The sequence below is a fragment of the Prosopis cineraria genome, unplaced genomic scaffold (assembly GCF_029017545.1).
Source record: "Prosopis cineraria cultivar Desert tree isolate PC_DT_omini unplaced genomic scaffold, ASM2901754v1 PC13, whole genome shotgun sequence".
In the NCBI taxonomy this organism is placed as follows: Eukaryota; Viridiplantae; Streptophyta; class Magnoliopsida; order Fabales; family Fabaceae; genus Prosopis; species Prosopis cineraria.
Window position 1 is genome coordinate 9548148 of NW_026555344.1, and position 15135 is coordinate 9563282.

Sequence of the window (15135 nt, forward strand, 5' to 3'; positions counted from 1 at the left end):
AGTGTTTTATAATTTGAAATTGAGGGAGTATTTATTAGTTATTTTTAAGTTATTTTTTTGTCATTTTTAATATTATTTTCAATAATTTTTTATTTAATTAATAATTAAATTTAATTTTTATTAACAGTAATAATAATATTGCGCCGTTTTTAATTGTTTTGGGAAAATATTACACAAAAAAGGGTCAAGAGTTCCATTAAACTGCCCTTTAACTCAAAACCATATACATCTGATAGGATATAGATCGTATGCTAATTAATCTTAGTTGTCAACTTGTCATCATCTTAATCTCTTTAATATCTTTTTTAGTAAATTTTCTCGTCCAATTATTCCATCTAGCTATAATGATTTATATAAGTCACGATCCATTTGTAAGTCTCTTTATTACTATTAATCTTTTCTTTGATAAATCATGATATAACTAATACACCGTCAACTCATTCATTTTATTTTTCCAGAGCCAAGCTAGGCGGATGTTAATTAAGTCTCGTTTTGATTTTGAAAGGTCATTAATTCATATACGGAAGAGGACTTTGTACCTTAGGAGATATACAAGTCACCGTACAATTAATTAAATCAAATATAATAACTACTTTCTTTTTCTTTAAAAAATATAAGATGTTTATAATTAAATTATACCTCTAATAAATTAGTTAATTATTTTTAAACTAATATCATTTATTTATGTTTACCCTTATTCAATAAGATATCTTATTAATGTTGAGTGATTTATTTATTAAGAGTATTTTTTAAAAAAGTTCATTAATCATATATTAAAAAATTTAAAAGTTTAATATTTTTGAACATCCAATGTAAAAAAATGCTTTATATTTTTGGAGTGAATAAGACTAACTAATATGACCTCACGTGCTTGCATCAATGCTTGACTCTTCCTTTTATTTTTATTATTTGTTAATCTGTGACAGTTAATTATTTTATATATGGGTTAAACATGGTGCTGCACTTTTTTAATTAAAATAAGCACAGAAGAGACATTATTTAATGGGAAAATTAGATCCAACTCCTCTCACGGAAATTTATCATAGACAAGAATTAATGCAGAATGAATTATTAATTTATTATTAAAATGAGAACATAACTTATTTTTTTAAACGAAACTTATTATTAATCTTTATCTGTGATTAATTATCTTAAAAGGGAATTGAATATAATTCTCTCTTATTTAATTAAAATAAAAGAATGAGGAAATATCAGAAACATTCAAAGGCCTAAAAATATAAAGGAAAATTGGCTTTTGGCTTCTACCTAGAGGAATGCCTTTCATTGTAACAACCCCCCCCCCCCCCTTGTTTTCTTTTCTTGAGACCTAATTCACGTGGAAATGTGCAGGTCAACTATTCATTTATAGATACGCCAATAAATATTAGAAAAAATAACAGAAAAATTTATTTAAAGTATGTAAATAATAGATTGGTCTTATGAAATGACATAATTTTTTTAAAGTTTCAAGAGATGTTTTTATCATTAGAAAATTATAAGAAATGATACTCTTATCTTTTATTCAAATTAAAAAAATTCACAACTTTTCATTTATAACTTTTGATCATATATTAACAACTTTTATTTCTAAATTTGCAACAATTTATAACTATTCATAAATCTTGATCTGCGGGTCCTGATATACATCAGATATTAAAAATTTATAACTTTCTATTCATAACTTTTGTTCCTATATTAACAATTTTTATTTTTTAACTTCACAACAATTTAATCGTGATTCACAAGTCTTGATCTGTAGGTCCTGATTTACATCAGGTGTTGAAAATTTACAACTTTTCATTCACAACTTTTGTTCCTACGTTAGCAGCTTTTATTTTTAAATTTGTAATAATTCAATAGTCATTCACAACTTTGCATCTACAAGTTTTGATATGCATCAAGTGTTAAAAATTCATAACTTTTTATTCACAACTTTTGTTCCTATATCAACAAGTTTTGTTTTTAAATTCACAATAATTCAATAGTCATTTACAACTCCACATATGTAGGTCTTGATATGTATCAGGAGTTGAAAATTTGTAACTCTTTATTCATAACTTTTGTTCTTATATTAATAACTTTTGTCCCTAAATTCGCAACAATGCAACAAAAAATTATAATTTATCAGTACTTTTTGTAAATCGACTAAACCAATAAAAATGAATTACTACTCTAATTCAAGAAGTAACAACTTTCATTAATTTAAATGTTAAAAAAACTTAAAAAGTGACAACTATCTAAGGTTTTATTGTCAGTTACATTATCTATAGCTTGCATCAAAATACTTTACAAACTTTTGACAAAAATATATGAAGGGTTTAATCTTCTAGTGTCATCCTTTTTCTTATTATTTTTATCCTCACACTCTCCCATCATATATGTTTTACCTTCAATATTTTTTACAAATTGTCCCCTTATGTGAACATAATAAAATAGTTTCTTTTTAAAACTAAAAGCCAAAGAAGCCATTTCTCTTGTCAACATGAAATAATGAAATAGTCATTCATCAACATGTCTATTTTCTAAATATCATAATCACATATTTATTATGTTTTATCCAACAACAACTATTTTTATATTTACAACTTTATATTGGTCATTCTTAACTTCAGTTTATACATTTACAACATAATTAAAAATAATATATCATTTATCATTTATCCATGAATAAGCATTAATACCCACATATAGCAGAGAAAATGAAAAAATCAATCATGAAGAGAAATAAAGACCTCAATCATTTACGCATATTAATCCACATTAATTTTAACTATCACACATGGGAGGAAAAATTTTTAAGGAGGAGAGAAAATTTATCCATGTACAGCACAGTTAACAGAGGAAGAATGATTGCTTACATAAATTCATGTACAGTAGCTCAATAAAATAAATCACCTACGTATAGAAACTTAAAAAGAAATAAAACAGACGAGAAGGAGAAGGAGGAGAAGGAGGTAGAGAATGAGAAGGAGACAAATCAAAAGAAGAGCATGAAGAAAAGAAGAAAAGGAGAACAAGAAGATGAAGCAAAGGTAAGAACACACAAAGAATGAATTTGCATTGAGGCTTGAGATTTTTGTTTTATTTAAGGGCAATTGAGTCAAATCCCTTAATTCTCTAATGACAGAAACATTCTATAGGACTTATGAGAATTATGTCATTTCGTGGGATCAATATGTCATTTACACAATTTAAATGAATTTTTTTTGTCATTTTCCCTAAATATTATATAGATATAGACAATTAGAAATAGTATTAAAAAATTAAAATAATCTTACAAACAAGATTCACGTGAATATAAAATACGTTTAACCAATTTTTACTTTCTAAGAAGTTAACAAGCGGTATTTAAAATTACACATTCTTTCTGTAATTATTTTTATTTAATAGGTTGTTGCAATTACATAATTTTATTAATTAAATCTCTAAGTAAGGATTTATTTAAACATGTACTCGTTTTGTTAAAAAATATAAGGCATTTTTAATTAAATCTCACTCTTAATAAAGCAGTTACCTACTTTCTAACTAACCTTATCTTTTTATATTTATCTCCATTAAACACCCTACAATAAATATAAAGTCATTTATCAATATGGGTGCTTTTAAAAAAAAGATAATAATTTCAAAAAATTTAAAATGCCATATATTTTTTAATATCTAATTTTTTAAAAAATGTTTTACATTTTTAAATAGAAGGAGTATTAATTATATTTTAAAAGATTCAAAATACCTTACTGAACAAAATATTTAAAAAAATATCTTGTAATATTAAATGGAGGGAGTATAATTTTTTAAACTAGGACAACAATGCATTCGTAAATGTAAAGTTGAGTTTAGTTCATTTTAATTAATAACTTGCGAACAAAGACTTGAAAATCACTCCTACAACCGGTTAAAGTAAGTTAAAGTTTGTTCTCGAGAATTTTAAGGTTAACGTAAACCTAATTAACTAATAAATTTCGTCAACTTTGTAATATTAACAATGATAGAAAAAATCGACCATGCAATTTCACTTTGACTTGATGAAATCCGAATGATACAATTTATGTAGTCGATAAGACGCGAAGATAAAATTCTCAAAGTAGATGACTACATATCTGACTATAAAATTCATGTACAAGCATATATTTATATAATTTATATAATTACTATAACGTATTCATACCTGCCGAGGCCCAAAAGCACAGGGTAGAGTGTGTGTGTGAAGCGCGTAGAAAATCGAATAAAAGAGAAAACAATCATGCAACGTGAAAAATGTTTGGAATTGTAACGGTGGCAATAATGAATGTGGGACCCACCTCATAGACAGGTATACCCCACGTGGCCACCTCATTCTCCTTACATTGAATACAATTCTAACCTGGCTACGACCACGACAAATCTAGGGGCCTTCGGGTCAACATAAAAGTTTGAGTTTCAAGAAAACCACTGTGTTTTAATTATTGTTTTTTTATTAATTATTAAATCACAGATACATTTAATAATAACCATACTCCCTTGTTTTGCAACATCTTGGAGTAATTTACAACATCTCGTTCTGCAAGCATGGTTCTTGTATTATATTTTTTTTACTTCTATTTATAAATTATTTTTTATTTTATTGAAATAAAAAATTTAAAATTTATTAACTCTATTTAAAATGTTACTAAATTTATAATTTTATTTTTATTAAATATATATACTTTGTTAATACTTCATTTGTTAAAAGTGTAAGACATTCTAAATATTTTAAATATAATTATTACATTTTTTTTAAAAAGTACTCTTGATGAATAGATAAATTTATATTTATTTTAGAGTGAAATACTCTATTAAATATAAATAAATAAGAAAAGATGGTATTAGTTTGAAAATAAATAATTATTTTATTGAGTGTGAACTTTGATTAAAAACAACTTATATTTTTTAAGGGAAAGAGTATGTATTTTCTTCCATCAACATTTAATGAAGATAAAATGAGAAGTTTTTGATAAAAATTTAATAAGATAATTTGTAAATAATGTATAAAGTCATCATGAGATAAAATCTTATTCCTAATGAAAAGAATATGTTGATGGGTGATTTGTAAATAAAAGCTCTTTGAGCTTAGATCTATATTCTGCCTTAATGAATATTCATAACTCAATCATTTCAATTTTTAAAAATAAAAATACTCTATTAAAGTCTCAGTCTCAAATTAAAAGATATTTTTAAATAAAATTTTATATATAAATAAAGTTCATTAAATACACATAATATTTTTTTTTAAAATATAAATATAAATTTTTAAAAATATATTTTATTTAATACATTAAAAAAGATAGAGATAAAAATTAAATAAAAAAATAATAATATTAAACTTAATTTATTTAATAAAATTTTAATCTTTTTAAAATATTTTATATTTTAAAATGTTAATTGTTTTTAAAAATATCATATAATTTGACACGAGGGGGGTTATCCACATACACACAGGTTTTGTACCTGCCTTCTTGAAATGAAAACACGTCAAACCTGCTAGATCCACAAGCTTTTACGGCTACTTTGAACAGTCATTTGAATTTGAAGGGCGTGCGTGCTTGACTTTAAATTTCCATTCTCTCTGTATTCTTTTCTAAGTACTGAGATGCTCACCGACATGCTTGCATCAGGGGGATTTATTTTTTAAATATGTATTACTTAATTAACAAATTAAGGCATACAAACGAAAGCAGATTCAGTCTCTTCCACTTTATTTTCTTTTCCTCAATAAAATAAAAATAAAATCAACACGTTTCTTCTTGTCCAGCTACGCTATAAATAAAGGCCTAGAGTTGCCTTATTTGCCAATGCGCCAGCGTCTTCCTTTCTTAGCTTCCTTCTCAGTTTCCTCCTTCTTCAACTTGACCTTCCTCTCTATACAGATATACGCTCGTATCTCGCTTTGTTCACTCACAGAACCGCACAAAGCTTAAAGCTTTGAGTTTGAATTAACACTTTGTCTTCTGGGTTTCGCTGCGACTACGTCTTTTGACTTTCGGCTGCTATGGATTATTCATCATGGATTAACAGTTCCTTGGACCTCAACCTCAACCCTGATTCCAGAGTTAGTGAAGAGATTCCTGTAAGTCAAACATATCTTCGTGCCCATCTATAGAAGCTTTGGCTTGAATGTTTAATGACCTGGGAAATCTTTCATGTGTTCTGTTCAGAAAAGGGAGCTGGAAAGCAACTTTTTTTCATTGGACTTGAAGTCGTCTCCTGCAAGACAGGAGGTTAGTTTAGTTGTTTCTGGGATCTTTTTTTTTTTTTTTTGCCCTTCTGGGTTCAGGAAACTCGCACTGATCTTTGTTTGATTAGTCCATTTTGTACGACTCATTTCTGATTATAAGCTTAATGAGTTTCAGACAAGTGGTAATCTGGAGGAGGAATTGAAGAGGGTGAGTGCAGAGAACAAGAAGCTGACTGAAATGCTGACAGAGATGTGTGAGAACTACAACACTTTGAAGAACCATGTGTCTGAATATATGAGGAAGAACAACAATTCGGGGAAGGAGATGAGCCCACCAAAGAAAAGGAAGTCAGAAACCAGCAATAATAGCAATCCAATTAGGGCTTATGGAAACAACTCTGAGAGCAGCTCTACTGATGAAGAATCAAGCAAGAAACCAAGGCAAGAGATCATCAAAGCAAAAATCACTAAAGCTTATTTCAGAACACCAGCATCTGATACAAGCCTTGTAAGCTACCTACCCTCTAGCTTTACTCTTCTACACACACACACACACACTCTTAATTAACATTTACTTCTATTTTGATTCTTCACCATGACTAATTATGCATATTTCTCTTTTCAGATTGTGAAAGATGGATATCAATGGAGGAAATATGGGCAAAAGGTGACCAGAGATAACCCTTGTCCAAGAGCATACTTCAAATGCTCTTTTGCTCCCTCATGCCCTGTCAAAAAGAAGGTAATTATTAATTAAATCATAACTAAGTTCCAATGATGAACCAATCGTAAGGAATTGGGATCAAAGACAGACGTGCTAAGTGTTTCATCTATACGTTTGGCTGTTTCAGGTCCAAAGAAGTGTGGATGATCAGTCCATTGTTGTGGCAACATATGAAGGAGAGCACAATCATCCACAGCCTTCTCAAATGGAGACCACAGCATCCGGTTCTAGCCGAGGCATGACACATGGCATAGCACCTAGTTCATCTTCTCTGAGGCATTCTCCTCCTAAAGTTGACATGTCAAGATCTAAGTCCTTCAATGAATCCACAAACTCTATACCGAAGCTCGATTCGTCAGAAGTCCCACAGGTTTTGGTGGAACAGATGGCTTCCTCATTAACCAAGGATCCAAATTTTAGATCAGCACTCCTTGCAGCCATTTCAGGAAGAATGTCGCACAAGAATTAGAAGAGAAATGTCTAGTTTAGTTAGCTTAGAAGTGTATACTGTCATCAAGAAAATATCCAAAACTGGATTAGTTTTAATTTCACCATAGGATCTGCATGTAAATATAGCAGAGGAAATTGGGAGATACACCTCAAATTTGATTCTTTTAATCAGGATAGTAAGTTGGCAGAGATTAAACATGAGCTAAAGGGGCTCAGTTCAGCCATTTCTGTTTTTCTGCATCTATAGAGAAATCAAACGAGATGCCCAATATAGGTGCTACAAAAAATTATCCCAAAAATGAAGAGAATTTTCTCTTTTTCATGAAGCGAAGCTCTATCTCTGTGGAGTCGAGCCTGCTACTGTAGTTTGAAACAATCAATTAGTCACCTTGTGTTTACGGGAAGTCATAAATTTTTTTGCCAACAGCTCATGAGATAAACAATTAAAAGCATAAGCTTCGAATTTCAAGTATTAAAAACTTCAGGTTATGTGTGGATAGTAAGATCTAAGTGTTTTTGGTGATAAACTTTTGGTTGTAAGATATATTTTTGGGCAGTCAAATCTAATATAACTTCCTCCAAGGTTACCAAAATATTGAGTTATACACTTGATTGAAAGATTCTAACTTTATTTAGATCTTTTTCCTGGTTCCAATTGGGGTATTTATAACTCACTGCGGTCAGAGTACGTTTGACATTTTAAAGAACATTGGCAAAGATACTTTAGATTAAATTTGAATTCATACTCTCGTGAGAATAAGCCAATGCTTGCATATTAATAGCCCATTTGAATATCAGATAAATATAATTGATTATAAAAATAATTATTAATATAATTAATTTTAATTTTAATTAATTATGTTATAACGTAATCTGTCTGGGCATTGAAATTAATTTTAACTGTATTACTTTTTAAAATTAAATTATTGATAAAGTTATATTTAATATTATTAATTTTATTAAACTTTATTTAAGAAATAAAATATATTATTTAATAATAAAATTGAATCTATAAGCAATCCCTTAAAACTTATTTCAAAACGTGATAATGACTTAATAATTAATTATTAATTTTTTTAGTTGTTTGAGTAATTTTTCTAAAAATCGATTATTTAAGTCCCAATATCAATTATAATGCCAATCCAAATAAGCTGTAAACTGATATGGAATTCTCGAAGGTTTTCTACCTTTTTGAGAAAATCTTCACCGATCACCAAACTTTAAAACTCTTTTAGACATAATCTAAGGTGAATTATTCAACAATTCATTGCAAAACATTGAAATTGGCTTATTCTTTATACAAGTTCAAGTGGGATTCCCTTCTCAACTGGCCATTGTATCACTTTGTCGGTTATGGCATTTTTTCTTTAATTACTGATGTTTGGTTTGCCGTGAATCAACCTCTTCACACGAATCACATTGGTCAAATGTCTGGAATTTTTACCGGCAATACTTTGTCGGCCGCTAATTTCCTTAGATTAGGTAGTGAATAGAAAAATGTGAAGCATCGAAAACGGTGCCTGTACAGATTACCGATTAGGCAGCAAATGCTGACGTGACATGCTAAAAAACCATCAACTGGTTTTGGCATGGCGTACAGCTAGAGCCAACAGCTTCTCTCCACTAAATTTGATACTTCCTCTGTTAAATATTTTTTAAAAAATTAAATATTTAAAAATGTCAAAAATTTTAATTATTTAAAATGTAATTATTATTTTTTTAAAAATATTCCTTATTAATAATAACTTTATGTTTAATATAAAGTATTTAATAAAAATAAATATTAAAAAAATTAATTTAAAAATAGATAATTACTATATTAGGAGGTAAAATTTAATTAAAAATATTTTATATTCTTAATCGAAGGAAGTAATATTTAACAGTATAAATTAATAACTATAGTTAAAATTTGATTTTAACATTGTATACTACAGTGAACCTGAACTTTCATGGCCATCAACACATGGAAACACGGTTTCTGCAGAGAAAGGTTTAAAAAGAATAGAGAATAGACACAAAGGAGAAAGAGGAATCCATTTCAGTAATTTTTTAATACACAAGAACTTGAATTGCCAGAGTCATCGTGCTTTTAAGATACAAGTTCTTTTCTCTAGCTATTTTTGTATGGATTTGTACACTCCTTCGCCACAGGCAAAGCCTTGGTCAACTCCGTCAACCAAACCAAAGCCTTTCATTTTCAATCATTCTACTTGGACGTGAAGCTCAATTTCTCCACAGCAATTAACAAACCTACCTCCGTGGGATCCTCAGTAGTTTTGCCATTGACCTTAGACATGGTGAGGGAGCCGTCTTTTTGTGCCGTTTCTTCGGTGGCTGTACATTCTTTGAATCTGAAGCAACTGATAAGGTGGTCATTTGTTAGCCCAGCCACTTGCATAAAAGTGTAGATGACGGTTGGTCCTACACTCCTGAAACCTCTTTTCACAAGGTCTTTGCTTATGAATTCTGCCTTTGGAGATTTGACCGGTAGCTGTCGTGGGTATCGGAATTGACTAACTATCGGCTTATGGTTCACGAAATTCCAGATGAATGCATCAAAGGACCCAAACTCTTCAATCACCTGCATGGAAGCAGGAATTTTCTACGTTGAGAAACCTTCATACTAATCCACCCTCAAACAAGTTGCAGTCAACTTGTTTTATTACAAATTTAGTCATCATTTATGATTCATCTGTGGCTCATGCAGCAGGTTTTCCTTGTTTCATTTTCATTCATCTTCTTGGTAGCTAACAGAAAAGTCTGAAATCGAAGGGTTAATTTCCCCCCTACTTCAGTTAAAAAACAAGGTAGACTTGTGGATGAATGAAAGTTTACCTTGCATATCTGACGTGCATTTTCAACTATGGCTCGCAACCTGAGTTCTGAAAGCAAAGACGTAGCAGGGCTTCCTGGTGCAGTTATCTTTTTCTCGTTCATCCGTGAAACAGTACTTGGATCGAATTCCAAAAAGACTTCACTGTGTTCAGACATGTCATGTAACAAAAAAAAAATAAATAAAATAAAATTAACCCAGTTTGAACCAAAATTTTAAAAATTCATTCTCCATATAAAAATCTCATCAAATGACATTCATACCGAAATAATTGCCTTTTGCTAAGGATGGTGGGCCACGTCAATTCAGCCAAAGCTCCAGAGAAGCTGAGCAACTCAAACAGTTTCCTGCACGAAATCATAGAATCATTGAGACTTCATTTGAACCACAAAGCTGAAAGCACAATATTGCACAAACACCGGAACAAGACCACACGTACTTGTCTTCATGGACAGGAGCTCCCCACTCTTCATCATGGAAAGCAACATAATTTGGTTCTGACAAAAAGGAGAGAAAATAAGCAATCAAAGAAGTACAAGGAATCTACAGCCACAATGTTATAAAGCCAGCTCCGAATTAAGAAAATAGTGAAATCAGATATTTAATCATTTTATCATAGGCAAACAATGCAGCCCCAAATCAACCTCAGAAAAGTTGAATCGTAAGGTACTATGAGGTTAATCACTTAAATATGTAGTTGATAGATAAAGATATTATGACTCTAGAGGTTAGCATGCTCTCAAAGTATGGACACGAAGATCAAAGATTTATCAACATATGTTATCAATTCGTCCTTTAATAGTTAGCTCCATCATACTATAACTATTTCCTGCAGCTTGCCAGCTTAATCCTTATCACTTTTACTCATCCTCCCACTCTAGGCTAACAAATGTTGTAATTTCTGACATGAAAACCAAGGGGTGACTGCATAACTGCATAAGTGCTTTATGAAATGACAGAACCATCTAACTGATATGTTTTGCCATATCATTTTGAAAAATTGCTTGATAAAAAAGATAAATCATCCCAGTTAGTCTATAAACAAACTAGAGAACACTAATGGTTTCTGTGAACGGAAATCAACTTTCTAGGGAAATATGCATTCTCTCAAGCTGTCTTAAAAGTTGCAGCACTTAGAACTTCAGTGACTGACTATTGAAATTGACATGATAAGGAGCAATCGATAAACAAGGTATAATGATGCTATTATCAAGAGAATGCTGTGACCTCTAAGTTTCAATGTTGACATCTATATTTCACTTATTCTGCAAAAAACCACTACTTTAACAAAAGGAAAAAAAAAATAAAATTAAAGCTGCTGGGATACAACAAGCAAGCTCAAGATGAACTGGCATTGCAGGACATAGCAGGCGCTTCTATAAATAATCTATAACTAATTACAGGGATCTCACCATCCAGATCATCAAAACTCATTGCTTAAACTTAATGCTGATGTAGATTATGAAAGTTTAACATCCATAATTCATCATTAGTGAGCGCATGCATCGGGCAAACAAGAGCTAGAAAATGCACCTCTTGGTCTTAAATTGGGAAGAACAGCAGAAAATCCACCATAATATAGTGATCACAGTTAGTGAATGACATATATACATTAGCTAGAGACTATATGGTCTCTTCATTAGACACAAAAATACTTTAGAATCACATGGGACAATATTTGATGTTATGTTAGACCTGAAAGCTACCAGATTCAGGATACAGCTTTGCGACTGTTTTGAATTGGATGTCGTAAAACTAAGCATGGAAAATTAACTCTGTCATTTACGATGGCAGTGTGAAGCTGAATCATGTCATGTAAAAGGGTCAGCAATCCAAATCCTTTTGGTGACCAACGACTAGTTGATTTACCGAATGAAAAGATGTGGAAGCGAGACTTATAAGAATTATACTCGTCTATAGTAAAATTTTTCATTTTCCACATTGCAATCAATTGCAACTTTAATCATGTCTAATTCAATGTCCTCATTCTTCGTCCATAAGAAAGAGTTGTGTCAGGGTTACTCCCTCCCAACTTTAAAGTGCCGAAAATCACAATGAACATGAAGCCTTAAACAAATGATACAACAGCTCGATACTTTTGTTGGCCAAAAGAGAGAAAAGCACAATACTTTAAACAAATGCCAGGGAATCAAGATACCTGTATTAGGTGTAACCCAAGCACACCTTTTCTTGCCCTCCAAACTATCAGTTGAATCTGCCAGGACAGTATCAGGAACAGCCACATTATCTGCCCCAACCTTTTCACGCCTCTCCGCCTTCGAACCAGAGTTCTTTTTCTTCAATGGCTCCCTTGTACGCCGCACCACCTTCCCACCTGACGACGCCCAACTGTGAGTTGAAGAATCCGTTGACGACGCATCAGATGAGCAGGAAGCGTTCATTGACAAACTGAGTACGCCTTGATGATGATCCTGCCGCTTCAAAATCGTCGGTACTGAAACGCATTGCGGATTTGAACGCGCAGTTGGCTTCTTCTCCTTAGCCTCCGGTTCTTGAATCGTCTGCTCTGGTTTCTTGACAGGTTTCGAAGCTGGTTTCCGTCCGTCGGTGGTCCGAGCTTTGTTGCCGGCGGGAACAAGCACCGGCCGGGACTCGGAGTCGGCAACATTCATGGATCGAACTCTGGGTGGGCCCGACATTGCGAGAAATTCTCTCTTTCAGAAGCTTCTTCCAGAAATTTCAAGTCAATGTTGAATATGAAATTCAAATTCCCGGCTGCACACAAAGAATTGGAAAAAAAATATATGGCCAAAGAGAAACTAAACTACTCTAAGCTCAAAATTTTCGCTTGACAAAGTAGACTACTGGGAATTCAATGCGAGGCTTCTATGACCCAAAACCCTAACGGAAAGAAGAGTTTGAACTTTCAAATGCATTACAGAAAACAAAACCTTTTTTTTTTTTTAAATTTTGTGGCCGAAAAAGATATGAGCTTTAGATTGTGGGCGACGAAAATGGCGGCCTTGATAACAACTGAGAAAGAGTAAGAAAGTGAGTGAAGCGAAAATCTTTTGACAAATTTCAAAGGAATGTTCTGATGGTGAAGCTTGGTGGAGAAAGCAAAAGCATCGAATCAAAGGTGGACTGTGAAAGAGGGGAGAGAGAGATGCAGCGGAAGAGAGAAAGTAAAGGGAAGAGTTTACCATTTATAGCTCGCCACGTAGGAAACAGAGCTCTGACGAAAAGGACAAATTTGTCCGGCCCAAAAGTGAGGAAATGTTGTCGCCATTTTTTTCCCTTTTCTTTTTCGTTACAGTGAAACGGCAATATTTGTTGTCGTCGCCTGCCAGCTTCCACCTCGGCGGATAACGTTACAAAGCCCCCTTCAAAAAGAAAGGTTTAGCAATAACATTCTCTGAAGTTATCTTAACGTTACAATATTTGTTGTCGCCGCCTGCCAGCTTCCACCTTGGAAGGCTGTGAAATTATTCAAGCAGATGAAGATTAAACGGATGAAATTGGATGTGGTTGTCTATAATATTGCTATTAATTCGTGCCATAGGTCTTTCACTGGGGGTTGATTTTTCAATTAGGCTCTTTCGTGAAATGAAAGATTTAGGGTTTGAGCCTTCTCTTGTAACCTATAACACCGTCATTAAGCTTTTATGTGATAACTTCAGATATAAGCAAGCACTTGAGATGCTCGATACCATGCGTAAGAATGGATGTCAGCCAAATGCAATTTCATATCATTTCTTTTTCGCTTGCATGGAAAAGCCTAGGGATATACTCACATTGTTTTATAAAATGATTGGAAGTGGAATTCGGCCAAGTATGGACACCTATGTGATGCTTGTGAGGAAGTTTGGGAGGTGGGGATTTCTTCGACCAGTTTTTTTAGTGTGGGAGAAAATGGAAGAACTTGGATCCAGTCCTGATGCATCTGCTTACAATGCTTTGATAGATGCTCTTGTGGAAAAGGGATTATTAGACTTGGCTAGGAAATATGATGAAGAGATGTTAACAAAAGGACTTTCATCTAGGCCAAGGAAAGAATTGGAGACAACACTGGAGGTGACAGGAGAATCCCCTGGCGGATAGTTGTGATTTTTAATCCAATTATTTGCATGTGCAATGGTTGTATAGATAGACAGGCACAAGTCTCTCTTTTTCTCAAGTGGTATCATGGGGAAAAAGCAAGCTTAAGGATATGCAAGGTACTAATATGCTAGAATTTGAAAATAAATATCATACATGGAAGATGACTTCAAAGGAAGGTGAGAAATGTTCGCAAACCCATGGAAGAAAAAAAATCAGCAAATCAGTAACAAGCTTGTTCTCCATTGACTGTTGACCCTATATTGGGTGGATTCATAACTCGACGCTCGCTAAGTTGCTTTGCTGATGCTGGTTCCTGACATGCCTGAATGTGATTGGTTGATTTTCAATCTCTACAAGGCATATGTACAAAAAAAAAAAAAAAAAAAAGCCTGATCCGCTGGGATAATCAGCCTGCTATTTATTTCCTCCAAAGGTAGTACTGAAATGCAGTGGAGACTCAGTTGAAGAATTATGTGAGCTTCAGGCGCCTGTGCTTGACTTTGATCATAAATCTCTGTACATAGTGACTTGCCACTACCACTACTGAGGTTTACACTTGTGAGGCTTCTATTGTCATGATGTTCTTGTTCATTCTGTGGTCAAGCTATAGAAACTATGCTATATATAGATTTGTTTAGTCGAGTTGACTAAATTCAACCAATTTCTGTACTTGTTGGGCTTTGAGTATGGTTTCAACATTTTCCTGGACATGCATCAGAGACTTGAGAATTATTTCAGTATGTTTGTTTGATTGTGGCTTCCGCTTTTGGCTTCCTGGTTTAGCCACAATCAAACTTATTTTTGAGGAGCCTGCATAATGGCTATCCAGATTGTTAAGAAGTTTCTTTCTGTTCTTTTTTAAGCGGATTTCATAGA

At 32.4% G+C, this 15135-nt stretch overlaps 3 protein-coding genes across 3 annotated transcripts; 2 read left to right on the forward strand and 1 right to left on the reverse strand.

The window, feature by feature from the left end:
* The first annotated feature begins 5817 nt into the window (after positions 1–5817).
* Positions 5818–7690, forward strand: LOC129291444 (probable WRKY transcription factor 40). The gene is made up of 5 exons (XM_054928796.1): positions 5818–6082; positions 6171–6233; positions 6366–6698; positions 6816–6932; positions 7042–7690. The coding sequence occupies exons 1-5, from the start codon at positions 6005–6007 to the stop codon at positions 7381–7383; spliced, it is 933 nt and encodes a 310-aa protein (XP_054784771.1). The 5' UTR covers positions 5818–6004; the 3' UTR covers positions 7384–7690.
* Positions 7691–9381: 1691 nt separating this feature from the next.
* Positions 9382–13340, reverse strand: LOC129291319 (uncharacterized). Its single transcript, XM_054928607.1, has 5 exons — positions 12356–13340; positions 10637–10694; positions 10461–10544; positions 10200–10341; positions 9382–9945 (listed from the first exon to the last, which is right to left on the reverse strand). Exons 1-5 carry the CDS (start codon positions 12855–12857, stop codon positions 9571–9573), a joined length of 1161 nt encoding a protein of 386 aa, XP_054784582.1. The 5' UTR covers positions 12858–13340; the 3' UTR covers positions 9382–9570.
* LOC129289867 (pentatricopeptide repeat-containing protein At1g80550, mitochondrial-like) lies at positions 13256–14259 on the forward strand. The gene is made up of 2 exons (XM_054926629.1): positions 13256–13436; positions 13721–14259. Exons 1-2 carry the CDS (start codon positions 13256–13258, stop codon positions 14257–14259), a joined length of 720 nt encoding a protein of 239 aa, XP_054782604.1.
* The last annotated feature ends 876 nt before the right edge of the window (positions 14260–15135 follow it).

Bases quoted from the DNA above. Each gene is read 5' to 3' on its own strand.
- LOC129291444 (XM_054928796.1), top strand. From the start codon at position 6,005: ATGGATTATTCATCATGGATTAACAGTTCCTTGGACCTCAACCTCAAC. The intron at 6,234-6,365 runs GTTAGTTTAGTT...AATGAGTTTCAG, and splicing joins CGTCTCCTGCAAGACAGGAG to ACAAGTGGTAATCTGGAGGA. The intron at 6,699-6,815 runs GTAAGCTACCTA...TTCTCTTTTCAG, and splicing joins CAGCATCTGATACAAGCCTT to ATTGTGAAAGATGGATATCA.
- LOC129291319 (XM_054928607.1), bottom strand. From the start codon at position 12,857: ATGTCGGGCCCACCCAGAGTTCGATCCATGAATGTTGCCGACTCCGAG. The intron at 10,695-12,355 runs GTATCTTGATTC...CCTTTTTGTCAG, and splicing joins TTGGGTTACACCTAATACAG to AACCAAATTATGTTGCTTTC. The intron at 10,342-10,460 runs GTATGAATGTCA...GTCTGAACACAG, and splicing joins AGCAAAAGGCAATTATTTCG to TGAAGTCTTTTTGGAATTCG.
- LOC129289867 (XM_054926629.1), top strand. From the start codon at position 13,256: ATGGTGAAGCTTGGTGGAGAAAGCAAAAGCATCGAATCAAAGGTGGAC. The intron at 13,437-13,720 runs GTTGTCGCCATT...TTCGTGCCATAG, and splicing joins CGGCCCAAAAGTGAGGAAAT to GTCTTTCACTGGGGGTTGAT.